Here is a 22,788-nt window from a genome sequence, read left to right on the forward strand (position 1 = left end):
ATTCTGCATGGAGGTCAGCGACCAGTGGTGTGCCTCAGGGATCTGTTCTGGGACCCCTTCTCTTAGTGATTTTTATAAATGACCAGGATGAGGAAGTGGAAGGATGGGTTAGTGAGTTTGTTGCTGGCACAAAGGTTGGGGGGTGTTGTGGATAGTGTGGAGGAGGGCTGTCAGAGGTTACAGCAGGACATCGATAGGATGCAAAACCGGGCTGAGAAGTGGCAGATGGAGTTCAACCCAGTTAAGTGTGAGGGGGTTCATTTTGGTCGGTCAAATATGATGGCAGAATATTGTATTAATGGTAAGACTCTTGCCAGTGTGGAGGATCAAAGGGATTTTGGGGTCCGAGTCCATAGGACAAAGCAGCTGTGGAGGTTGACTGGGTGGTTAAGAAGGCTTATGGTGCTTAGGCCTTCATCAATCGTGGGATTGAGTTTAGGAGCCGAGAGGTAATGTTGCAGCTATATAGGACCCTGGTCAGTCCCCACTTGGAGCACTGTACTCATTTCAGGTCACCTCACTACAGAAAGGATGTGGAAACTATAGAAAGGGTGCAGAGGAGATTTACAAGGATTCAACACAAGATTTGTCATTGGCCCCTACTCTACTCCCCGTAGCCACAATTCTCCACACGGTTTGTCATCGGCCCCTACTCTACTCCCTGTAGAAATGATTCTCCACACGGTTTGTCATCGGCCCCTACTCTACTCCCCGTAGGAATGATTCTCCACACGGTTTGTCATCGGCCCCTACTCTACTCCCCGTAGGAATGATTCTCCACACGGTTTGTCATCGGCCCCTACTCTGCTCCCCGTAGGAATGATTCTCCACACGGTTTGTCATCGGCCCCTACTCTACTCCCCGTAGGAATGATTCTCCACACGGTTTGTCATCGGCCCCTACTCTACTTCCCGTAGGAATGATTCTCCACACGGTTTGTCATCGGCCCCTACTCTACTCCCCGTAGGAATGATTCTCCACACGCTTTGTCATCGGCCCCTACTCTACTTCCCGTAGGAATGATTCTCCACACGGTTTGTCATCGGCCCCTACTCTACTCCCCGTAGGAATGATTCTCCACACGCTTTGTCATCGGCCCCTACTCTACTCCCCGTAGGAATGATTCTCCACATGGTTTGTCATCGGCCCCTACTCTACTCCCCGTAGGAATGATTCTCCACACGGTTTGTCATCGGCCCCTACTCTACTCCCCGTAGGAATGATTCTCCACACGCTTTGTCATCGGCCCCTACTCTACTCCCCGTAGGAATGATTCTCCACACGCTTTGTCATCGGCCCCTACTCTACTCCCTGTAGGAATGATTCTCCACATGGTTTGTCATCGGCCCCTACTCTGCTCCCTGGAGGAATGATTCTTCACGAGGTTGCATTCTCAGCCCCCTACCTCTACTCCTTGCACTCATGACTGTGTGGCCAGATTCTGCTCCAACGCTATCTACAAGTTTGCAGATGATACCACCATTGTCGGCGGCATCTCAAATAACAATGAGACAGTGTACAGGAAGGAGGTAGAGAGCCTAGTGACATGGTGTCATGACAACAACCTTTCCCACAATGTCAACAAGAGGTGGTCATTGACTTCAGAAAAGGGGAGGGGTGTAGCTGCGGCTGTCCACATCAGTGGCGTTGAGGTTGAGAGGGTGTACAGCTTCAGGGTCTGAGGGGTGAGCATCACCAACTGCCTGTCATGGACCAGACACGGGAAACTTCCTGCTTTCCATGGCTGCATAAATCTCGGGAAGACAACTCTAGCCCGCCAGACTCGTGAGATTGGGGCATGCTCAATCCCACCCCAAACTTCAGTTTGTGTAGATGCTGGGTAATTTGCTACCCCGTTGCAATTTAGTGCCATGAAACAACAGACTGTACACTGCATACGATTAAGGAATTATATTTATGAATCTGAACTAAAGGGTTCGTAAAGAATGTCAAAAATAACAAAAAAAACAAAAGAAATGAAACAGTCAAATGTGCACAAGTTGGAGCTCATCTTGAACTTCTCTGTCGCTCACACGCTGGGCCCTCGGTCAACGTGAAAGTACACACCACTTTCTGAATGTCGCTCGCAATCATCTAGAACAAACGGGTCTCCCACCAGATCATACGCTACGACTGGTTCTCCCCAGCATCTTCTCTCTTGATCTCCTCTTGAACAAAAGCCCTAGACCAACCTTATTGTCCCTCACCAAGAAAACCTCGCACTAATTGGATGGCACACACTCCACATTATCCCTGAACTTCAACAGTAACCCAAACAGGCTGAAAGCAAAACAGATCTTCTTTTACAGAGCTGCTAAATGAAATATTCACAACATAACAGTAAAGGTGTGAACCAAGGCATCACACACACAAGAAAATTCACCAATGCCTCAGGAGGCTAAAGGAATTTGACATGGCTTCATGGCTCCCTGATTTTTATTGGAAAGCATCTGATCTGGCTGAATCACTGTGTGGTACGGCAACTGCTCTGTCTGTGACCGCAACAAACCGCAGAGTTGCTCAGCGCGTTTTAGATAGGTTTTTACCTAGTAGGGGAATTAAGGGTTATGGGGAAAAGGCAGGTAGATGGAGCTGAGTTACAGACAGATCAGCCATGATCTTATTGAATGGCAGAACAGGCTCGATGGGCCAGATGGCCTACTCCTGTTCCTATTTCTTATGTTCTTATACGTCACAGAAACCAGACTTCCCCACATCGACCCCGTCTATACTTCTTTCTGCCTCCATAAGTCAGCTGGCACAATGAAAGACCCCAGACATCCTCTCTTCTCCACTCTCCCAGGGCAGATGTAAAAGCCAGAAAGCATGTACTTCCAGTCTCAGGGACACCTTCTGTCAGATTATTTAATTGTTCCCCAGTACAAGATAGACTTCACACCTCACAATCTACCTTGTTATAATCTTGAACCAGCACTGCACTCTCTCTGTGGCTATTACACTTTATTCTGCATTCTGTTATTGTTTTACTTTAATCTAGCTCAATGCTATGTATAATAATTTGATTTGTATAAACAGTACGCAAGACAAAGCTTTTTACCGTATCTCAGTACATGTGACACTAATAAACCAATTACCAATGTTTGTATTCCCTGCTGAAAATCTTTAATACATCAGCCTTACTGCCACTATAAAATACCCTAATTGATCACAGTTTTAGTCAGGCAAGTCGAATTAAATCCTTAATTGAAAATCTCTGCTCTATGATGCAAGACTTCAAAGCCTCAGTAGTGAAGGCAATTAGTTAAGTGCTAATCAAATCTAAATTTCTTACATGTGTGTTGCAAGTGCAAAAGCAGAGTCCAGCAAAAGTATTTACCAACTGCAAAAATGCTTCGGTACAGTACTCTGTTCAATAACTCCACCATGGATGGCAGCAAGCCCGGCTGTGGAAGGAGAAGGGGTGGGCATTGATCTAGCAACCCTTGCCCGTAAAAACCAAGAACAACAGAAGCTCCAAACGGCTCATCCCTGGGAGTGCGAGGATCTTCGCACTGAAGATGTACAAAATGGCTGCACCTGTGAGGTGGAGATGTGTCTCTACCAAATGAGGTGTAAGGTAGCGAGGTGACACGTCTCTATCAAATGAGGTGCAAGGCGCTCCTTCCCTCACCAGCCACTAGCCTTCAGGTCACCCTTGGGCAAGGGGTAGCACCTGCTTAGCCCCCCTCGATCAGGGTTACATGATGGTCGTATGAGCAGCTGGTGCACATCACCTCCTGGTCACGCGACCACTGACGCCAGACAATGTCTGAAGAGTATTGATAATAGCTGATCACCCATCTTGTAAAGTCATGCTCAAAAGAAGGCAATGGCAAAGTACTTCTGTAGAAAAATTTCCCAAAAACAATCATGGTGATGGAAAGACCACAATTGCCCACTTGATGCAATACGGCACATAACAAACAAACACCCATGGACAGCTTGAAAGACTGGGCCAGGGCCAAGGACTCTGGTGAACTGCTGTTGGCCCCAATAGGGGCAATGGGCTGAAGAAGAAGACTGTGTTAAAAGCACCACTGTGATTTGGTAGTAATAGTATTGGTGCCACTTTAAATGTAAACCAGGATTCATATTCAGATTTATCACATGTACATCAAAGTATGCAGTGAAATGCATCATTTGCCTCAGGATGTGCTGGGGCAAGAGTAGCCACACATTTCAGCGCCAACTTTACATGCCCACAATGTTCTGTACAACAACAGCAAAACAAATCCCTCTCCCATGACACCCCCACAGACACAGACAGGCCACCCTTGAGCCTCTAGTCTTTGTCCCCAGATTCTCAGAAGTTGGGCCTCCAACTTCGGACATCACCCCAGGACTTGCCAATCATGTTTAACCTTGGAGTTAGGACTCACCCAGACTTCCAATCTGACCCAGTCCCTCATGACTACCTTTGGCCTTGAACATTCAACTTTCAGGCTTCTATCTCTGGACTCACTGTGCTTTGCCCTCTGGACTTCACTGAGTTTGACCTTCAGGCCTCAACTTCTAGACTTGCAAGGACCTCTCACCCTGGTGACCCAGGAGAGAGGGTTCATCAGACTTCATGGGACCCACCCTGGGACTTGCCAATCCCAACACACTCACAGTGGACAATAGTCGTTAAGGCAGCTCACCCTGTTCTTCTTGGGCACTGGTATCATTGTTGCCTTTTTGAAGCAGGCAGGGAGCTTCTGACTGTAGCAATGAGAGATTGAAAACATATTTGAATACCCCTGCCAGTTGGTTAGCACAGGTTTTCTGAGCCTTACCAGGTACTCCATCACCTTACGAGAGTACACCCTCTTGAAAGACAGCATAACATTGGTCTCCGAGACATATCACAGGGTCACCAGATGCCTCTATAGTATCCAGGAAATCTTCAAGAAGCAATGGATTTCCAGCATCTGCAGAATGTCTTGGGGTTTAAGATTAAGGGTTCAGCACTGTATCCTTGTTGTTCCTAATAGTGCGTTCTCTGGACTGAGATCTCAGATGTTGTTCCTGGGATTTGTTGGAGTCACTCTTCCAGTCCAGGTGTCACAGCTCCAAGTGCTGCTCTCACCACCAGGATTACTCTGGCTTTAACCTTCCATATCTTTTCTTTCTGCTCTTTCAAGTCCTGGTATTTCTCCAGCTTCTCATATTCTCTCTTCCTGATGTTACTGTCATGACCACATTTATTACAATTGCTTTCTTCAGTTCCTTGTCCAGTGTTACTATGTCTGGTTGGTTGGCCAGTACCTGCTGATCAGTCTCACAGGATCTTAGCTGTTCCATTCTTCACTACCTTCTCGGGCGTTTCCCATTTGGACTGGGGAGTGTCCAATCCATACTCAGTGTAGATGTTCCTGTGCACAATTCCTGCAACTTGGTTGTGCCGTTCAGTGTAAGCTGTCCCTGTTTGCATCTTGCACCCTGCTACTATGTGCTGGTTGGTTTCAGCGGATTCCTTGCACAGTCTGAATCTGAATCTTGGGTCTTGCCTGGTGTGGTGGACCCCTGCTTCTATTGCTTATGTTTAGCGCCTGTTCTCGTGCATCCATGAGCAGCCCCTCAGCCCTGCCATTTCCAGCCATTGATAGGACTTTATAATGTCAGCTCCCTCTGATATCTGGCGATGGTACATCCCATGCAGTGGCTTGTCCTGCCATGGCCGCTGGTCCTCTGGCTCTGCTTCACCCTCTTCCATTTCCATATCGCCCTCCTGCTGCCTGAGGTATTCTCCTAGCAGGCCATCCTTGGGGCCATCTTCCTGACATACTCATGGATGTTCCGCATTTCTTCCAAGGACTGTGGCCTTGACACTTCCAGATCCCCGTCCTCCTGTACAGTCACTCGATGTTGGACTTCAGATTGGTGTTAGAAGCTTCTAGGTCTTGATGTCTGTGACTTCCAGTTCATTCCCAGGCCAGCACACTATTACAGCTGGGTTTCTGATGACTGGTAGGGTGAATGTGTTGGTGGCTCAGATCTTGTTCTTCCCATTCAGCTGGCTTTTTATGTCCTGTCTCACTCTCTGAAGGTACTTGCATGTTGCAGCCTTCCCTGTATCCTCGTCGTGGTTTTCATGTGCTTGCAGGATCCCCAGGTATTTGTAGCTGTCCTGTACACCTGATATGTGGCCTTCAGGTAACTCGACTCCTTCAGCCTCGATGGGTTTGCTTCTTTTCACTACCATCCAGCTGCACTTTTCCAGCCCAATGACATCCCAATGTCTCTGCTGTACACCCTTGTCGGGTGGATTAGTGAGTCGATGTCTCTTCCGTTTCCGGCAAACAGCTTGATGTCATCCATGTACAGGAGGTGGCTGGTGGTCTCTCCACTCTTGAACCTGTGCCCATGTCTGCTCTCTGAGATGATCTGGCTGAGGGGTTCAAGCCTGTGCAGAACAGTGATGGGGATAGTGCATTACCCTGGTGTAGTCCACATCCGATGGCCACTTGTGTTATTACCTTCGAGTTAAATTAAGTAAGTTTTACAAAAATAGGAAATAAAGAGAAGTAGTGAGGTGGTGTTCATGGGTTCAATGTCCATTCAGAAATCGGATGGCAGAGAGGAAGAAGCTTTTCCTGAATTGTTGAGTATGTGCCTTCAGGCTTCTGTTCTTCCTTCCTGATGGTAGCAATGAGAATAAGGCCTATCTGAGGCACTGTTCATCATGAAGGACCTTACACCACCCAGGACACGCCTTATTCTCATTGCTACCAGAGCAACTCACACAAAATGCTGGAGGAACTCAGCAGGTCAGTTAGCATGTATGGGGGGGGGGGGGGGGGAATAAAAAGTCTATCTTCAGTCCCTCCATCAGGACTAATTACTGTTTTGGGCTGATTAGTGTTTACGATCAGTCTAAATTCTATAAGCTCACCAATGTTACATATTCTAACCAGTCACCTTTCTGCTTACACTTCAGAATCGAAAACAGGTTTGTTATTAATGGCATGTGACGTGAAATTTGTTAACTTAGCAGCAGCAGTTCAATGCAATACATCATCTAGCAGAGAGAAAAAAATAATAATAAACAAGTAAATCAATTACATATATTGAATAGATTTGAAAAATGCAAAAACAGAAATACTGTATATTAAAAAAAAGTGAGGTAGTATCCAAAGATTCAAAGCCCATTTAGGAATCGGATGGCAGAGGGGAAGAAGCTGTTCCTGAATCGCTGAGTGTGTGCCTTCGGGCTTCTGTACCTCCTACCTGATGGTAACAGTGAGAAAAGGGCATGCCCCGGGTGCTGGAGGTCCTTAATAATGGACGCATATTAACATGACGTTTTTTGAAATCCAGCTGCACAACAACAAAGGCTCTGTGTGCAGGAGTGGTTCTGTTACTGCACAACTGTGCACACGCACACACACGACTTAGGGGGAAACAGTGACCTAGAAGAAACCTATGCACACAGACTCCTTATAGAGGAATCAGAACTGAACTCAGACACTCTGAACTATAACAGCATCACGCTAAGCACTACACCACCATGGTGCCCAGAACTGTGTCACAATGAAAGAGATCTTGAACAAACCAGTCACAATTTTATTGCCATTATTCAACGTCAAAGCACCTGAAAAGCAACTGTGTCATTTTACTCACAGCAATTCAGCAGAAAGTGCCAAAAATAAACAATGACAACACTTTAGAATGAGAAGATATGCAATTTAATTTACCGGAACACATCATGTTTCTTGCAAGATGCTGACAGAACTTCTTTGTATTTCCAGAATTTTCACCCTTTGCCTTATCCCACACTGCCAGGTTCAGGAACAATTATTACCCTCCAATCATCAGGTCCCTGAACCAATGCAGATAATTTCACTCACCCTCAACACTGAACTGATTTCACAACCTACAGACTTGCTTTCTAAAACTCTTGCCCTCTGTATTATTTATTACTAATTTATCTATTATTATTTGATTTTTGTTTTTGTAGTTGCAGCTTTACGCCTTTCCTACATTGTCTGTCGGTCTTTGTTGTTTTTTATTTATTCTATTGTGGTTCTTTGTTCTACTGTGAATGCCCATAGGATAATTAATCTTGGGGTTGTATATGGTGACATACAGGTACTGCAATAGTAAATTTACTTTGAACTTCATGTTAGACTTATGGTCTGATTAGACTTGGAAATTCTCAATTAGACCTTCTGCTCCGTCTGTAACTACACAGGATCTCACCTGGTCCTTTGTCACCAGCTTTCTGGTCACAGCATCATCTCCACCTCCTGAGGAGATTGAGGCAAGTGAGACTCCCCACAACCCCCCCCCCCCCATCATTTTAACAAATTGTTATAGGGACTCCATGGAGAGTGTCTTGACCAGCTACATCACTATCTAGTACAGGAATTGCAAGGCATCTGATCACAAGTCCCTACAAAGGATTGCAAGAGCTACTGAGAAGATTATTGGGATCTCCCTTCCACCCATCTGAGATATTCATGAAGAGTTGTCAATGATCCCTCCCATCTGTCCAACAATCTCTTAATAGCATTAGAACAAGAACTTAGGATGGGAAACAGCTTCTTTCCCCAGGCTGCAAGACTACTGAACTCCCTGTCACCACCCCGGTCTCATCACGTATGAAGCCCCAATAGTGTTATACTGTTTACATTTTAACTTGTCATAAATGCACCTTATTATTTGTTAATTTATTTGGGGTAATATTACTTTATATGTTGTGTGTGAGTTATGTGTACTGTGTTGAGCACCTTGGTCTGGAGGAACGTCATCTCATTTGGTGGTCTACATGTAAACGGATGAATGACCAAACACTTGAACTTGATTGAACACAGACAGGGTGAATGCACGCAGTTTTCTTCCCCTGCAGTTGTGGAATTAGGAAATAGAGGGGATTGGCTTAAGGTGGGACGGTAAAAGATTTAATATGGACAACATCTATTTACACGCAGAGGAGGGTCCGTTTATGAAACAAACTGTCAGAGGCAGGTACAATGACAACTCTTCAAAGACAAGTTGTATGGGCATATGGACAGGAAAATTTTAGATCAGGGGTTCCCAGCCTGGGGAACACAGACCCCTTGCTTAATGACATTGGACCTTGGCATAAAAAAGATTGGGAACCGCTGGTTTAGAAGAATATGGGCCAAATGCAGGCAAATGGGATAGGCTTCAATGAGCTCCTTGGTTGGCATGGACTAGATGGGCCAAGTGGCCTATTTCCTGACTGACTACTTGCTCAGAGAATTGTTTTCCTCAACTCGTCTCTAATTCTTCTCCCAGTTATCCTTCAGCTAAGAGAAACAGATCATAGTCGTAGAACACTACAGTACAGAAACCAGTCCTTCATCCCATCTAGTTCGTGCCAAACCATTAACTTGCCTAGTTTGAATTGACCTGAAACCAGACCATAACCATCCATATCTCTCCCATCATATGCCTACCCAAATTTCTCTTAAATGCTGAAATCAAACCTACATCCATCACTTCCATTGGCAGCTCATTCCACACTCTCAGCTCCTTCTGAGTGAGGAAATTAACCCTCAGGTTCCTCTTAAACATTTCACCTTTCAGCCTTAACCTATGACCTCTAGTTCTAGTCTCACCCAATCTCAGTGGAAAAAGTCCGCTTGCATTTACGTTATCTATACTCCTCATGATTCTGCATACCTCTATCAAATTCCAACCCCCCCCACCCCCCCCCCCCCACTCTCCTACGCACCTGGGAATAAAGTCCTAACCTGTTCAACATTTCCCTACAACTCAGGTCCTCGAGTCCCAGCAACATCCTTGCAAATATTCTCTGGACTGTGAAGAGGAATAAAGGGAAAAGTTAGGATCAGTGTAAATAGGAGTTGGTGCAAACATGTTAGGCCAAGTGTCTGTTGTCATGGTATACCCCCCTATAGTACATCATGGTGTACTCCTGTTGTTCCTTTGTATGGTTTTATAGCTGATAACTGTGTATGTCTCTGAATGAGGATGACATGGAAGTTTGGTGATTAGCGCTGCGCTTTACAGTGTTAGTGATAAGCAGTCAGTGTTTAATTCCCACCGCTACAAAGGAGATTAGGCAGTCTCCCCGTGACTGTGTGGGGGGTTTCCTCTGGATGCTCTGGTTTCCTCCCACAGTCCAAAGATGTACCTGTTAGGGTTTGAGAGGTGTGGGCATGCTACGTTGGCACCAGAATCATAGCTACTCTTGCGGGCTGCCGCCAGCACAATCTTCACTGGTTTAATTTAATGCCCACGATGCATTACTCTGTATGTTTCCATGTACAAATGATTAATAGAACTAAGCTTAATATGACAGTGACTGGGGATTTGTACTTTGAGTTTTCGCCTTCTAATCTGAACCAGGAGGCAATAGACTCATTTCATATTAACAGAACAAGGAAAAGAAACTGCTAGATGGATTTACACTTTCCAGCCGGTGTCTGTAAGGAGTTTGTACATTCTCCCCCTTAGCATGTGGGTTTCTTCCCACAGTCCGAAGGTCGGTAGCTTAGTCGGTCAGTGGAAATTGTCCCGTGATTAGGCTAGGGTTAAAATCAGGGGCTGCTGGCAGTACAGCTCAAAGGGCCAGAAGGACTTGTTCTACACTGTATCTCAATAAATAAATTAATGAATCTTAGGGTTGTATATGGTGACATATATGTACTTCGATAATAAATTTACTTTGAACTTGAGGCACTAACAAATGCAGAAGAGTCAGAAACGAAAGGACAATTAAACTCTTACAATAACATAGATATTAGAATATTAGTGTGACGCTGTTACAGAGCAGGGCAGTGGAATCTGAGGTTCAGTTCTGGTGCTGTCTATAAGGAGTTTGTACATTCCCCCCATGATTGTAAGGGTTTCCTCCAGGTGCTCTGGTTTCCTCCCACAATCCAAAGACATACCAGTCGGAAGGTTAATTGGTCATTGTAAACTACCCTATGATTAAGATAGAGTTAAATCGGTGGGTTGCTGGGCAGTCCAGCTTGTTGAGCCAGTAGGGCCCATTCTGTGCTGCATCGCAAAAAAATAAATAAAATAAAAAATCAATATTTTCAAAAGAAAAAGATATTTAAGAAGTTCCAAAATGCTTCAGCGGATTGTTCATAAAAGTAGCAGCAATCAAGCAAATATTCTGACAAAAACAAAATGACCAGTCACAAATCAAGCAAAACAGGAGTTTATGAAAACAGGCGGACTTTGTCCCTGATACCACTTACACTGGCTGTCTGCCAAAAACCAAAGAATCAGTCTTCAAAAGAACAAGTTCTTTCCTTCTGCCTGTTTCTCAGTCATATTTAGTGCAGCAGGTTACAAGGAAAACAGCAAAGGTTATTTCAACTTGAATCCTGCAATTATGGCTGTGTGACATCCTGTCTGCCAATGAGCACATCCACAAGAGGCGCCACCACAAAACAGTAGCATCCATCAAGGATGTCCACCATCCAGGCCATGCTCTCCTCGTGCTGCTACCATTGGGAAAGGGATACAGGAGCCTGAGAACCCACACCACCAGGTTCAGGAACAGTTATTACCCTGCAGGAATGTTGAATACTGGGTGAAACACGAACACTTTGGGGTAACTGCAAGTCTGTGTCTTTGCTCAACACACACAAAATGCTGGTGGAACACAGCAGGCCAGGCAGCATCTATAGGAAGAAGCGCTGTCGACGTTTCGGGCCAAGTCCCTTTGTCAGGACTAACTGAAAGAAAAGATGGTAAGAGATTTGAAAGTAGGAGGGGGAGAAGAAAATGCGAAATGATAGGAGAAGACCGGAGGGGGTGGGGTGAAGCTGAGAGCCAGAAAGGTGATTGGTAAAAGGGATACAGAGCTGAAGAAGGGAAAGGATCATGGGACAGGAGGCCTCGGGAGAAAGAAAGGGGGAGGGGAACACTAGAGGGAGATGGAGAACAGGCAGAGTGATGGGCAGAGAGAGAAAAAAAACTAAATATATCAGGGATGGGGTAAGAAGGGGAGGGGCATTAACGGAAGTTAGAGAAGTCAATGTTCATGCCATCAGGTTGGAGGCTACCCAGCCAGTCTATAAGGTGTTGTTCCTCCAACCTGAGTGTGGCTTCATTTTGACAGTAGAGGAGGCCATGGATAGACATATCAGAATGGGAATGGGACGTGAAATTAAAATGTGTGGCCACTGGGAGATCCTGCTTTCTCTGGCGACCGAGCGTAGGTGATTCCACATCCCATTCCCATTCTGATATGTCTATCCATGGCCTCCTCTACTGTCAAGATGAACCATGAACTCACTTTCAAGAACTCTACAACTCATATTCTCAATATTATTTATGGCCTATTATCTAGTATTATCTTGTTTATCTTTTTGTATTTGCACAATTTGCTGTCTTTTGGTTGTTTGCTAGTCTTTTTTTGCGTGTAGTTTTTCATTGATTCTATTCTGTTTTATCGTTTTTGTTTATTTTGAATGGCCACAAATAATTGCACAAACCGTTGGAGGAGCTCAGCAGGTCAGGCAGCATTACCGTCGACATTTCGGGCCAAGACTCTTCATCAGGACAGGAAAGGAAAGGGGCAGAAGCTAGAATGAAAAGGGAGAGGGACAGGGAGGAGTACAAACTGGCAGCTGGTAGGTGAGACCAGGTACAGGGGGAAAGGAGGGTGGGTGGGGGAGGAAGGATGATGTGAAAAGCTGAGAGGTGAAGAGGTATCTAGACCATGGGAGAAAGGAGGAAGGGTATCTGAGGGAGATGGTGAGCAGGTCATGAGGGTGGGAGAGGGGAAGAGAAGCAGCCTCACCCCGTCTTCTCCAGTCCTGAATGGTCTTGGCCAAAATATCGACTGTTTATACTTCTCCGTGGATCCTGCCTAACCTGCTGAATTCCTGCATCATTTTGAGCATGCTGTTCACAATTTCCAACACGTGCAGCTTCTCTTGTGACTCAGCCAATGAAGCATCCTTTGTTGAAGGCAGTCAACTCTCAACTGCTTCGATACCTTGTCAGAAGTCATCTGACCGAATGCATTGCATGGTAAAGATGTACTATATTTCTTAAACACAAGAGATTCTGCAGATGCTGGATATCCAGAGCATCGCACACACAAAATCCTGGAGGAACTCAGCAGGTCAGGAAGCATCTATGGAAATAAACAAACAGTCGAAGTTTCAGGCTGAGACCCTTTATCAGGACTGGAAAGGAAGGGGAGAGCAGTCAGAATAAGGTGGGTGGGGAGGGGAATGGATATGAATTTGCAGTGTTGCTTCTCCAAATGAGAGTGGATTCATTATGGCAGTAGAGATTGTGTTGGACCAACACCTCACATTCTGACTAGGTAGCCTCAAACCTGAACATCAATTTCTCCAACTTCCAGTAATTGCTCCCCCCCTTCCCTCTTTTTCCATTCCCATTCTGGTTCCCCTCTCACCCCTTCTCTTCCCCTCATCTGCCCGTCACCTTCCTCTGGTGCCCTTTTTCCTATGGACCACTCTCCTCTCCTATCCTATCAGATTCCTTCTTCTCCAGCCCTTTAACTTTTCCACCCATCACCTCCCAGCTGCTTTCTTCATCCCCCTCCCCAGCCTTCTGGTCTCACCTATCACCTGCCAGCTAGTCCTACTTCCCCTCCCCCCCACCTTCTTATTCTGGCATCTTCCCCCTTCCTTTCCGGTCCTGATGAAGTTGTCTCAGCCCAAAGCTTCAACTGTTAATTGGTGCTACTGAACTGATGGGTTCCTCCAGCACTTTGTGTGTGTTGTTATATATCTTTGCTCATATAAAGACTTGAACTAGAGAGAGCAGCTGGAGGTCATGGGTAAAGGGTGAAAGGTGAAATGTTTAAGGGGAATTTGGATCGGTGCAGTACATGGATGGGAGGGGTGTGCAGGGCTCTGGTCACGGTGGACACGAAGGACCTGTTTCTCTGCCTTCGTGTTCCATGACTATATATACTAACATTATATCAGAGATTGACAATAGAAAGATCAGTGATGTTTCCAGTGACATACGTGTGTGACTTTTCAGGTGCACCTGTATTTATTTTAAACAATCTTCCCCTCCCAATTACAAATGCCAAAGTTCAAAGTAAATTTACCAAAGTATGCATGTCACAATATACTATCCTGAGATTCATTTTCTTGCAGACATGCACAGTAGATACAAAGAAACACAACAGGTTCAAAGACAGACAACCAAACTAACCCTAACCTCTACGTGCAAAAGACAACCTTCATAATTTCAAAAAAAAAATCATGAATAACTACATCTGCATGAAGAGCATCCGGCTGCAGCTCCGTGAAGACCGTGTTAGGGATCTGGAGCAGTAGCTGGATGACCTTCAGCTTGGACGGGAGAGTGAGGAGATAGTCGATCAGAGTTACAGGGAAGTAGTCACTCCGAAGTTGCAGGAGGTGAGTAGCTGGGAGACTGTCAGGAGAAATGGAAATGTGAATAGGCAGTTAGAACAGAGTACTCAATAGTAAGTACACCATTTTGGATACAGTTGTGGGGGATGACCTCCCAGGGAATGTCACACCAACCGGGTTACAGGCACTAAGCATGGGTCCGTGTGTAGGAGGGACAGAGGGAGAAGAGGGGAGAGATAGTAATAGGAGGAGCAGACAGGAGATTCTGTGGACGAATGGTATGTTGCCTCCCTGATGCCAGAGACAGAGACATCTCAGATAGCTTCCACAGCATTTTGGAGGGGAAGGGAGAGCAGCCAGATGTTGTGGTACATATTGACGTAGGAAGGAAAAGCAAAGAGGGCCTGAAGAGAGAATTTAGAGAGCTAGGTAGAAAGCTGAGAAACAGGACATCCCACATAGTAATTTCTAGATTTCTGCCTGTTCTGCCCACCAGTGAGGGTAGAAACAGGATGATTTGGCAGATAAATACCTGGCTGAGAAGCTGGTGCAGGGGGCAGGGCTTCAGGTTCTTGGATCATTGGGATCTCTTCTGGGGTAAGTATGAACTGTACAAGAGTGGCTGGTTGCACCTGAACTCAAGGGGGACCAATATTCTCGTGGGCAGGTTTGCTAGAGCTGTTGGGGAGGGTTTAAATTAATTTGTCAGGGGGGTGGGAACCAGAGTGAAGGAATTCAAGGTAGACAGATGGTAAAAAAAAAAGTAAAGATAGCATGCAGTCAGACTGTGAGGAAGGTCAAGAAGACAATAGGACAAAATTGCAGCCAGCAGGGTGAGTGTCAGTGCATTAGGGATGCAGAATCAAAATGGGGAGCAAATACAGTACTCAAGGTGTTATATCTCAATACAGGGAATACAAGAAATAAGGTGGATGATCTTATTGCACTATTACAGATTGTCAGGTATGATGTGATCATCACTGAATCGTGGCTGAAGGATGGTTGTAGTTGGGAGCTGAATGTCCAATGTTGCACTTTGTATTGGAGGAATAGGAAGGCAAGCAAAGGGGGGGGGGGGGGGGGGGTGCATGGCTCTACTGGAGAAGAATGGCATCAAATCAGTAGAAAGATGTGACATACAATTGGAAGGTGTTGAATTGTGGGTTGAGTTAAGAAACTGCAAGGGTAAAAGGACCCTGATGGAAATTATACACAGGCCTCCCAACAGAAGCCGGGATGTGAACCACAGATTACAGCTGAAAATAGAAAAGGCATGTCAAAAGGGCAATGATATGATAGTCATGGGAGATTTGCGAAAGTCAGGTTGGTAATGGATCGCAAGACAGTGAATTTGTTGAATGCCTACGAGATGGCTTTTTAGAGCAGTTTGTCATTGAGCCTATTAGGGGATCAGCTATACTAGATTGGGTGTTAAGTAATGAACAGGAGCTGATTAGGGAGCTTAAGGTAAAAGAACCCTTAGGAGTCAATATGACTGTTCAACTTGAAATTTGATAGGGAGAAAGTAAAATCTGACATAGCAGTATTTCAGTGGAGTAAGGGAAATTACGGTGGTATGAGAGTGGAGTTGGCCAAAGTAAATTGGATGGAAATGCTGGCACGATGATAGCAGAGCAAAAATGGTATGAGTTTCTAGGGAAAAAAAGAGGAATGAGCAGGATAGCCCAAGATCTTAAGGCACAAACTAACGGAGATGGGAGTAGACTCTCACATGGTGGATTGGATAGTGGACTACTTGACAGATAGGCCTCAGTATGTGCGGTTGGGAGACTGTAGGTCTGACACGGTGGTCAGCAGCACAGGGGTGCCGCAGGGAACCGTACTCTCTCCGGTCCTGTTCACCCTGTACACATCAGACTTCCAATATAACTCGGAGTCCTGCCATGTGCAGAAGTTCGCTGATGACACGGCCATAGTGGGGTGTGTCAGGAATGGACAGGAGGAGGAGTATAGGAAACTGATACAGGACTTTGTGATATGGTGCAACTCAAACTACCTGCGTCTCAATATCACCAAGACCAAGGAGATGGTGGTGGACTTTAGGAGATCTAGGCCTCATATGGAGCCAGTGATCATTAATGGAGAATGTGTGGAGCAGGTTAAGACCTACAAGTATCTGGGACTACAGTTAGACGAGAAGCTAGACTGGACTGCCAACACAGATGCCTTGTGCAGGAAGGCACAGAGTCGACTGTACTTCCTAAGAAGGTTGGCGTCATTCAATGTCTGTAGTGAGATGCTGAAGATGTTCTATAGGTCAGTTGTGGAGAGCGCCCTCTTCTTTGTGGTGGCGTGTTGGGGAGGAAGCATTAAGAAGAGGGACGCCTCACGTCTTAATAAGCTGGTAAGGAAGGCGGGCTCTGTCGTGGGCAAAGTACTGGAGAGTTTAACATCGGTAGCTGAGCGAAGGGCGCTGAGTAGGCTACGGTCAATTATGGATAACTCTGTACATCCTCTACATAGCACCATCCAGAGACAGAGAAGCAGTTTCAGCGACAGGTTACTATCGATGCAATGCTCCTCAGACAGGATGAAGAGGTCAATACTCCCCAATGCCATTAGGCTTTACAATTCTACCGCCAGGACTTAAGAACTTTTTAAAGCTATTATTAATGCTTTTTGAGATAGTGATTTAGATGCATATCATATTCTTTACTGAGTTAAGTATTGTATGTAATTAGTTTTGCTACAACAAGTGTATGGGACATTGGAAAAAAGTTGAATTTCCCCATGGGGATGAATAAAGTATCTATCTATCTATCTATCTATTTATTCCAAAAATAAAGAAATACTCAAATGGCAAAATAGTACAACCGTGGCTGACAGGGGAAGTCAAAGCTAATGTAAAAACTAAAGAGAGGGCATACAACAAAGTAAAAATTAGTGGGAAGATAGAGGATTGGGAAGCTTTTAAAAACCTAAAGAGAGCAACTAAAAGAATCATTAGGAAGGAAAAGATAAATATGAAAGCAAGCTAGCAAACAATATCAAAATGGATAGTAAAAGCTTTTTCAAGTATGTAAAAAATAAAAGAGAGATGAGAGTGGATATAAGACTGCTAGAAAATAAGGCAGGAGAAATAATCATGGGGGGACAAGGAGATGACAGATGAACTAAATGGGTATATTACATCAGTCTTCACTGTGGAAGACACTAGCAGTGTGCCAGGTGTTGTAGTGTGTGAGGGAAGAGAAGTGAGTGCAGATACTATTACAAGGGAGAAGGTGCTCAAAAAGCTGAAAGACCTAACCGTACATAAGTCACCCGGACCAGATGAACTGCACCCTAGGATTCTGAAAGAGGAAGCAAAAAGATTGTGGAAGCATTAGAAATGATCTTGCAAAAAAAAAATCAATGGACCTCTGAATGGTGTCAGAGGACTGGAAAGTTGCAAATGTCACTCTACTTTTTAAGAAAGGAGGAAGGCAGCAGAAAGAATAGATGTTAGCCTGACTTCAGTGGTTGGGAAGATGTTAGTCAATTGTTAAATATGAAGTTATGGAGTGCTTGGTGATGCAGGACAAGATAGGGCAAAGTCAGCATGGTTTCCTTCAGGGAAAATCTTGCCTGACAAACCTGTTGAAATTCTTTGAGGAGATTACAAGTAGGATAGATAAAGGGGATGCAGTGGATGTTGTATATTTGGATTTTCAAAAAGCCTGACAAGGTGCCACACACCACACATGAGGCTGCTTACCAAGTTAACAGCCAAAGATGTTACAGGAAAGTTACTGGCTGATTATCAGGAGGCTGTGCATAGGAGTAAAAGGATCCTTTTCTGGTTGGCTGCCAGTGACTAGTGGTGTTCCGCAGGGGTCAGTGTTGGGACCACTTCTTTTTCTGCTGTATACGAATGATTTAGATAATGGAATAGATAGCTTTGTTGCCAAGTTTGCAGATTGATGGAGGGGTTGGTAGTGTTGAGGAAACAGGTAGGATGCAGAAGGACTTAGATTAGGAGAATGGGCAAGAAAGTGGCAAATGAAATACAACGTTGGAAAATGCAGGGTCATGCACTTTGGTAGAAGAAATAAATGTGCGAACCATTTTCGAAATAGAGAGGAAATCCAGAAGGCAAATGCAATGTTAGCATTCATTTCAAAAGGTCTGGAATGCAAGAGCAGGGATGTGATGCTGAGGCTTTATAAGACACTGGTGAGGCCTCACCTTGAGTATTGTGAACAGTTTTAGGTCATCAAAAAAAGGTTGTGCTGGCATTGGAGAGGTTTCAGAGGAGTTTCACAAGGATAATTCCGCAAATGAAAGAGTTATCATACGAGGAATGCCTATACTCAATGGAATTTAGAAGGATGAGGGAATATCATTGAAACCTTTTGAGTGTTGAAAGGCCTAGACAAAGTAGATGTGGAAAGGATGTTTCCCATGGTGATGGAGTCTAGGACAAGAGGACACAGCCTCAGGTTAGAGTGGCATCCATTTAATACAGAGATGCAGAGAAATTTATTTCACCAGAGGGTGGTGAATTTGTGGAATTTGTTACCATGTGCAGCTGTGGAGGCCAGGTTGTTGGGTGCATTTAAGGCAGAGATTAATAGCTTCTTGATTGGACATGGCATCAAAGGTTACGGGGAGAAGGCCGGGGAGTGGGGCAGAGGGGGGGAAAAAAGGATCAGCCATGATTGAGTGGCAGACCTGACTCGATGGGCCGAGTGGCCTAATTCTGCTCCTATCTCTTACAGTCTAATTATGAACAGAAGTTGAACAGTCCATTAAGGTGAGTGAATCCAGGATGGTGCTGGTGATACACAGCAATGTTTTTCAACTCTCAAAACTTCCAGATATACTTTTTCTGAACTAACTTTCAACTTACTCCAAGATCAATCTAACCTCTCCCTCCTATCTAGTCCTAAAATTGTCTGTCACCCATGTGCCTATCTAAGCATCTCTTAATGTACCTGCCTCTACCACAACCCCATTGGGGAAATATCAATGCCCTTGAATGGAAAAGCCTATACAAAATAGTGGGTACAATCCAGTCCATCACGGGCAAAGCCTTCCCCATCATTCAGCCAACTGCACGGAGCCATGTCACAGGAAAACATGGTACCCCAATCATGGTGGTCATGTTCACTTCACACTGCTGCCATCAGAGAGAAGGTACCTCACACCACCAAGTTCACAAACAGTTATCACCCCTCAACCATCAGGTCCCACACCACCAGGTTCACAAACAGTTATCACCCCTCAACCATCAGGTCCCACACCACCAGGTTCACAAACAGTTATCACCCCTCAACCATCAGGTCCCACACCACCAGGTTCACAAACAGTTATCACCCCTCAACCATCAGGTCCCACACCACCAGGTTCACAAACAGTTATCACCCCTCAACCATCAGGTCCCACACCACCAGGTTCACAAACAGTTATCACCCCTCAACCATCAGGTCCCACACCACCAGGTTCACAAACACTTATCACCCCTCAACCATCAGGCTCCTGAACCAGCACGATAACCTCACTCACAACCCTGAACTGATTCCACAACTGAAAGGCTCACCTTCAAGGACTCTACAACTCATGTTCTCGGTATTTTTTTAAATTCCACAATTCTTTTGCACGCTGGTTATTTGTCCATCTGTCTTTATATATAGTTATTCTTAAATTCCATTGCAGTTCTTTAATTTCCGGAAAGTACCAGCAAAAAAATGAATCTCAAGGTGACGTTCATCCTTTGATAATAAATTTACTTTGACTAGAAAGGAAAATTACTTCACTGAACTGGCCAAATCATTTAGTTCAATTAATTTGCATCCAAAAACACAGAAGAAACAAAGAACAGTTCAGGCCATTCAGCCCACAATGTTGTGCTGACCTTTTAACCTACCCCATGATCAACCATATTGCCCTCCATCTCAGAGTCTCTTAAATATCCCTAACATATCTGCATCTACCATCACCCCTGGCAGAGCATTCCATATTCCTACCACTGTGTAAAATACACCTCCCTTATACTTTCCTCCACTCTTAAATTATGCCCCCTTGTATTAGTAATTTCCATCCTGGGAAAAAAAATCTGTGACTGTCCACTCGATCTATGCCTCTTCTCGTCTTCTACACCTCTACCATGTCACCTCTCACCCACAACGACGTGCCTACCCCTTTAACCTAATCTAAGCTCGATTTCATTATGCCCTCCCACATACCCCTCCGTTTCTCTATCACCCATGTGTGTATCTAAGTGTCTCTTAATTGTCCCTAGTGGACCTGCCTTTATCACCACCCCCGGCAGGGCGTTCCATACACTCGTCACTCTCACTGTTAAAAAAACATTCTCCCTATCCTCTCCTCCAATCACCTTAAAATAATGCCTCCAAAGTTTGGATATCGTGATAGGCTGAGTTTCCAACACCTCAGGATTGTTTTGCGTCTGCGGTGTAACATATTTAATCGCCCACAAGGCGAGTCTGCCGACGGAACGAGAATTAAAATGTGCGTTCTGCAGGTAGAGACGACGTTTCCAAGTCACTCAGTGACGGGGAAGGTTTCTGCTTTGGCGAGAAACACCATCATCGCTTCCTTGCGCTAAATGAAAGTTTCGATCAGGGAGCAACCGCGTTCCTTAAACCTTCATTCAGTGTTTTCTGTCTTAAACGGCTGATAAATACCACCCGCGTAAACGCTGAACAACCAACAATTCGCGTCTGCAGAGGGGCGGGATAACAACGCACCGTCCCCATTTAATGCTGCCCCTTGGGGAGGGGGAGGAGAGACAGGTGACCCCTGTCGCGCGGCGGGGGTGCGAGAACAGATGAACCGTCAGTGGTAAAAGATCAGTTAAACTGGACGGGCGGGAAGAGGGGGCAGCGGAAACAGGTGACCGGGGAAGGGGGAGAACAGGTGTCCCGGGCCGGGGAAGGTGGGGTGGGGTTTGATGACGGTGGGGGTAGGGAAGTAACAGGCAGAGAGTGGGGGGTGTTACAAGTGTCCCGGGCGATAGGGCAGGGGAGGGTGAGGGAGGGCGGGCGGAGAGTGTTGGGGGGGGGGGGGGGGTTGAAACAGGTGTCCCGGGTCGGTGGGGGTGGAGGTGGGAGGAGCAGGTCTTCCGGGTCGGTAGAGTGGTGGGGGGGGGGAGGTACAGGTGTCCCGGGTCGGTAGGGTTTGGGTAGGGAGAGGAACAGGTGTCCCGGGTCGGTAGGGTTGGGGTAGGGGGAGGGACAGGTGTCCCGGGTCGGTAGGGTTGGGGTAGGGGGAGGGACAGGTGTCCCGGGTCGGTAGGGGGAGGGACAGGTGTCCCGAGTCGGTAGGGTTGGGGCTGGGGGAGGGACAGGTGTCCTGGGTCGGTAGGGTTGGGGTAGGGGGAGGGACAGGTGTCCCGGGTCGGTAGGGTTGGGGTAGGGGGAGGGACAAGTGTCCCGGGTCGGTAGGGTTGGGGCTGGGGGAGGGACAGGTGTCCTGGGTCGGTAGGGGGTGGAGGTGGGAGGAGCAGGTCTTCCGGGTCGGTAGAGTGGTGGGGGGGAGGTACGGGTGTCCCGGGTCAGTAGGGTTGGGGCTGGGGGAGGAACAGGTGTCCCGGGTCGGTAGGGTGGGGGGAGGAACAGGTGGCCGGGTCGGTAGGGTTGGGGCTGGGGGAGGGATAGGTGTCCGGGTCGGTAGGAACAGGTGTCGAGAAGCTGACGGATCTCCCGGAGACGCAGCGACACGGGGAAATGGTTACAACTGAAGGGGTTGAGGAGCGGCGACACCAGACTCACTCACTCACTCACCCACCCACCCACGCCCACCTTCACTCACTCACCTTGCTGTAAAGTTCCGAGACCGACATGTCGCCGGTCTCCGGGAGACGCCGCTCCGCTGGGGCCGCCTACACTTCGCGTCGGGAGGGCGGCAGCTTCCCGGTCGCCATGTTCAACGCCGCTCTCCCTCTCTCCCTCCTTGCCTCCGCCTCCTCCCTGTCTCCGCCTCCCAGCGACCTCTCCCCAGGTGCCGGCTTCGCACCGAGTTCTCCACCCAGTCGCGGGCGCCTCCCGCTGCCCGGCGGGACTGAGGGGAGCCGTGCCGGCCCAGGAGGAAATAGTGGCCGCGCTTTCGTCCGGAGAAGTCAGGTGCAGGAAAAGAGAAAAGATGAAGGTGAGGTGGGGACAGGCGGGCAACGGCGGTGAGACATCTACCGGCCACTTCCGCCTTCCCAGGCTGCCCGACCGGAGCGACTCCCCCTGCCGAGGGACCGGGACCAGGACGGCGACTGTTCGGGTTTCTCTCGACCCCCTCCCTCGGGACGAGAACTCAGAATCAGGTGTATTATCGCTATCTTATATAACGTGAAATGTGTTCTCTTTCGGCAGCGGCACGGTGCAGAGATATAAAGTTACTACAATTTTTAAAATAAATAAAACTAGTGCAAAAACCAGATTTATTATCGTCATAGAACACTATATGACAGAAACAGGCCCTTCGGCCCATCTACTATGTGCCGGACCATTAATCTGCCTATTCCCAAAGACCTGCC

The 22,788-nt window shown here is 46.5% G+C and overlaps 2 protein-coding genes across 2 annotated transcripts in view; one reads left to right on the forward strand and one right to left on the reverse strand.

The window, feature by feature from the left end:
- The window catches only part of myo5b (myosin VB), a 288,715-nt gene extending 266,490 nt beyond the window's left edge, over positions 1-22,225 (reverse strand). The window contains exon 1 of the mRNA XM_073064077.1: positions 22,078-22,225. Within this exon, the coding sequence (XP_072920178.1) occupies positions 22,078-22,104 (27 nt within the window). The 5' untranslated portion in view covers positions 22,105-22,225. The remainder of the gene's footprint in view (positions 1-22,077) is intronic.
- A 282-nt stretch (positions 22,226-22,507) lies between these two features.
- Positions 22,508-22,788, forward strand: part of ska1 (spindle and kinetochore associated complex subunit 1) — an 86,939-nt gene continuing 86,658 nt past the window's right edge. The window contains exon 1 of the mRNA XM_073064081.1: positions 22,508-22,575. The gene's annotated coding sequence lies outside the window, so the exon portion shown is untranslated. The remainder of the gene's footprint in view (positions 22,576-22,788) is intronic.

This window comes from Hemitrygon akajei, chromosome 13 (genome assembly GCF_048418815.1).
Source record: "Hemitrygon akajei chromosome 13, sHemAka1.3, whole genome shotgun sequence".
In the NCBI taxonomy this organism is placed as follows: domain Eukaryota; kingdom Metazoa; phylum Chordata; class Chondrichthyes; order Myliobatiformes; family Dasyatidae; genus Hemitrygon; species Hemitrygon akajei.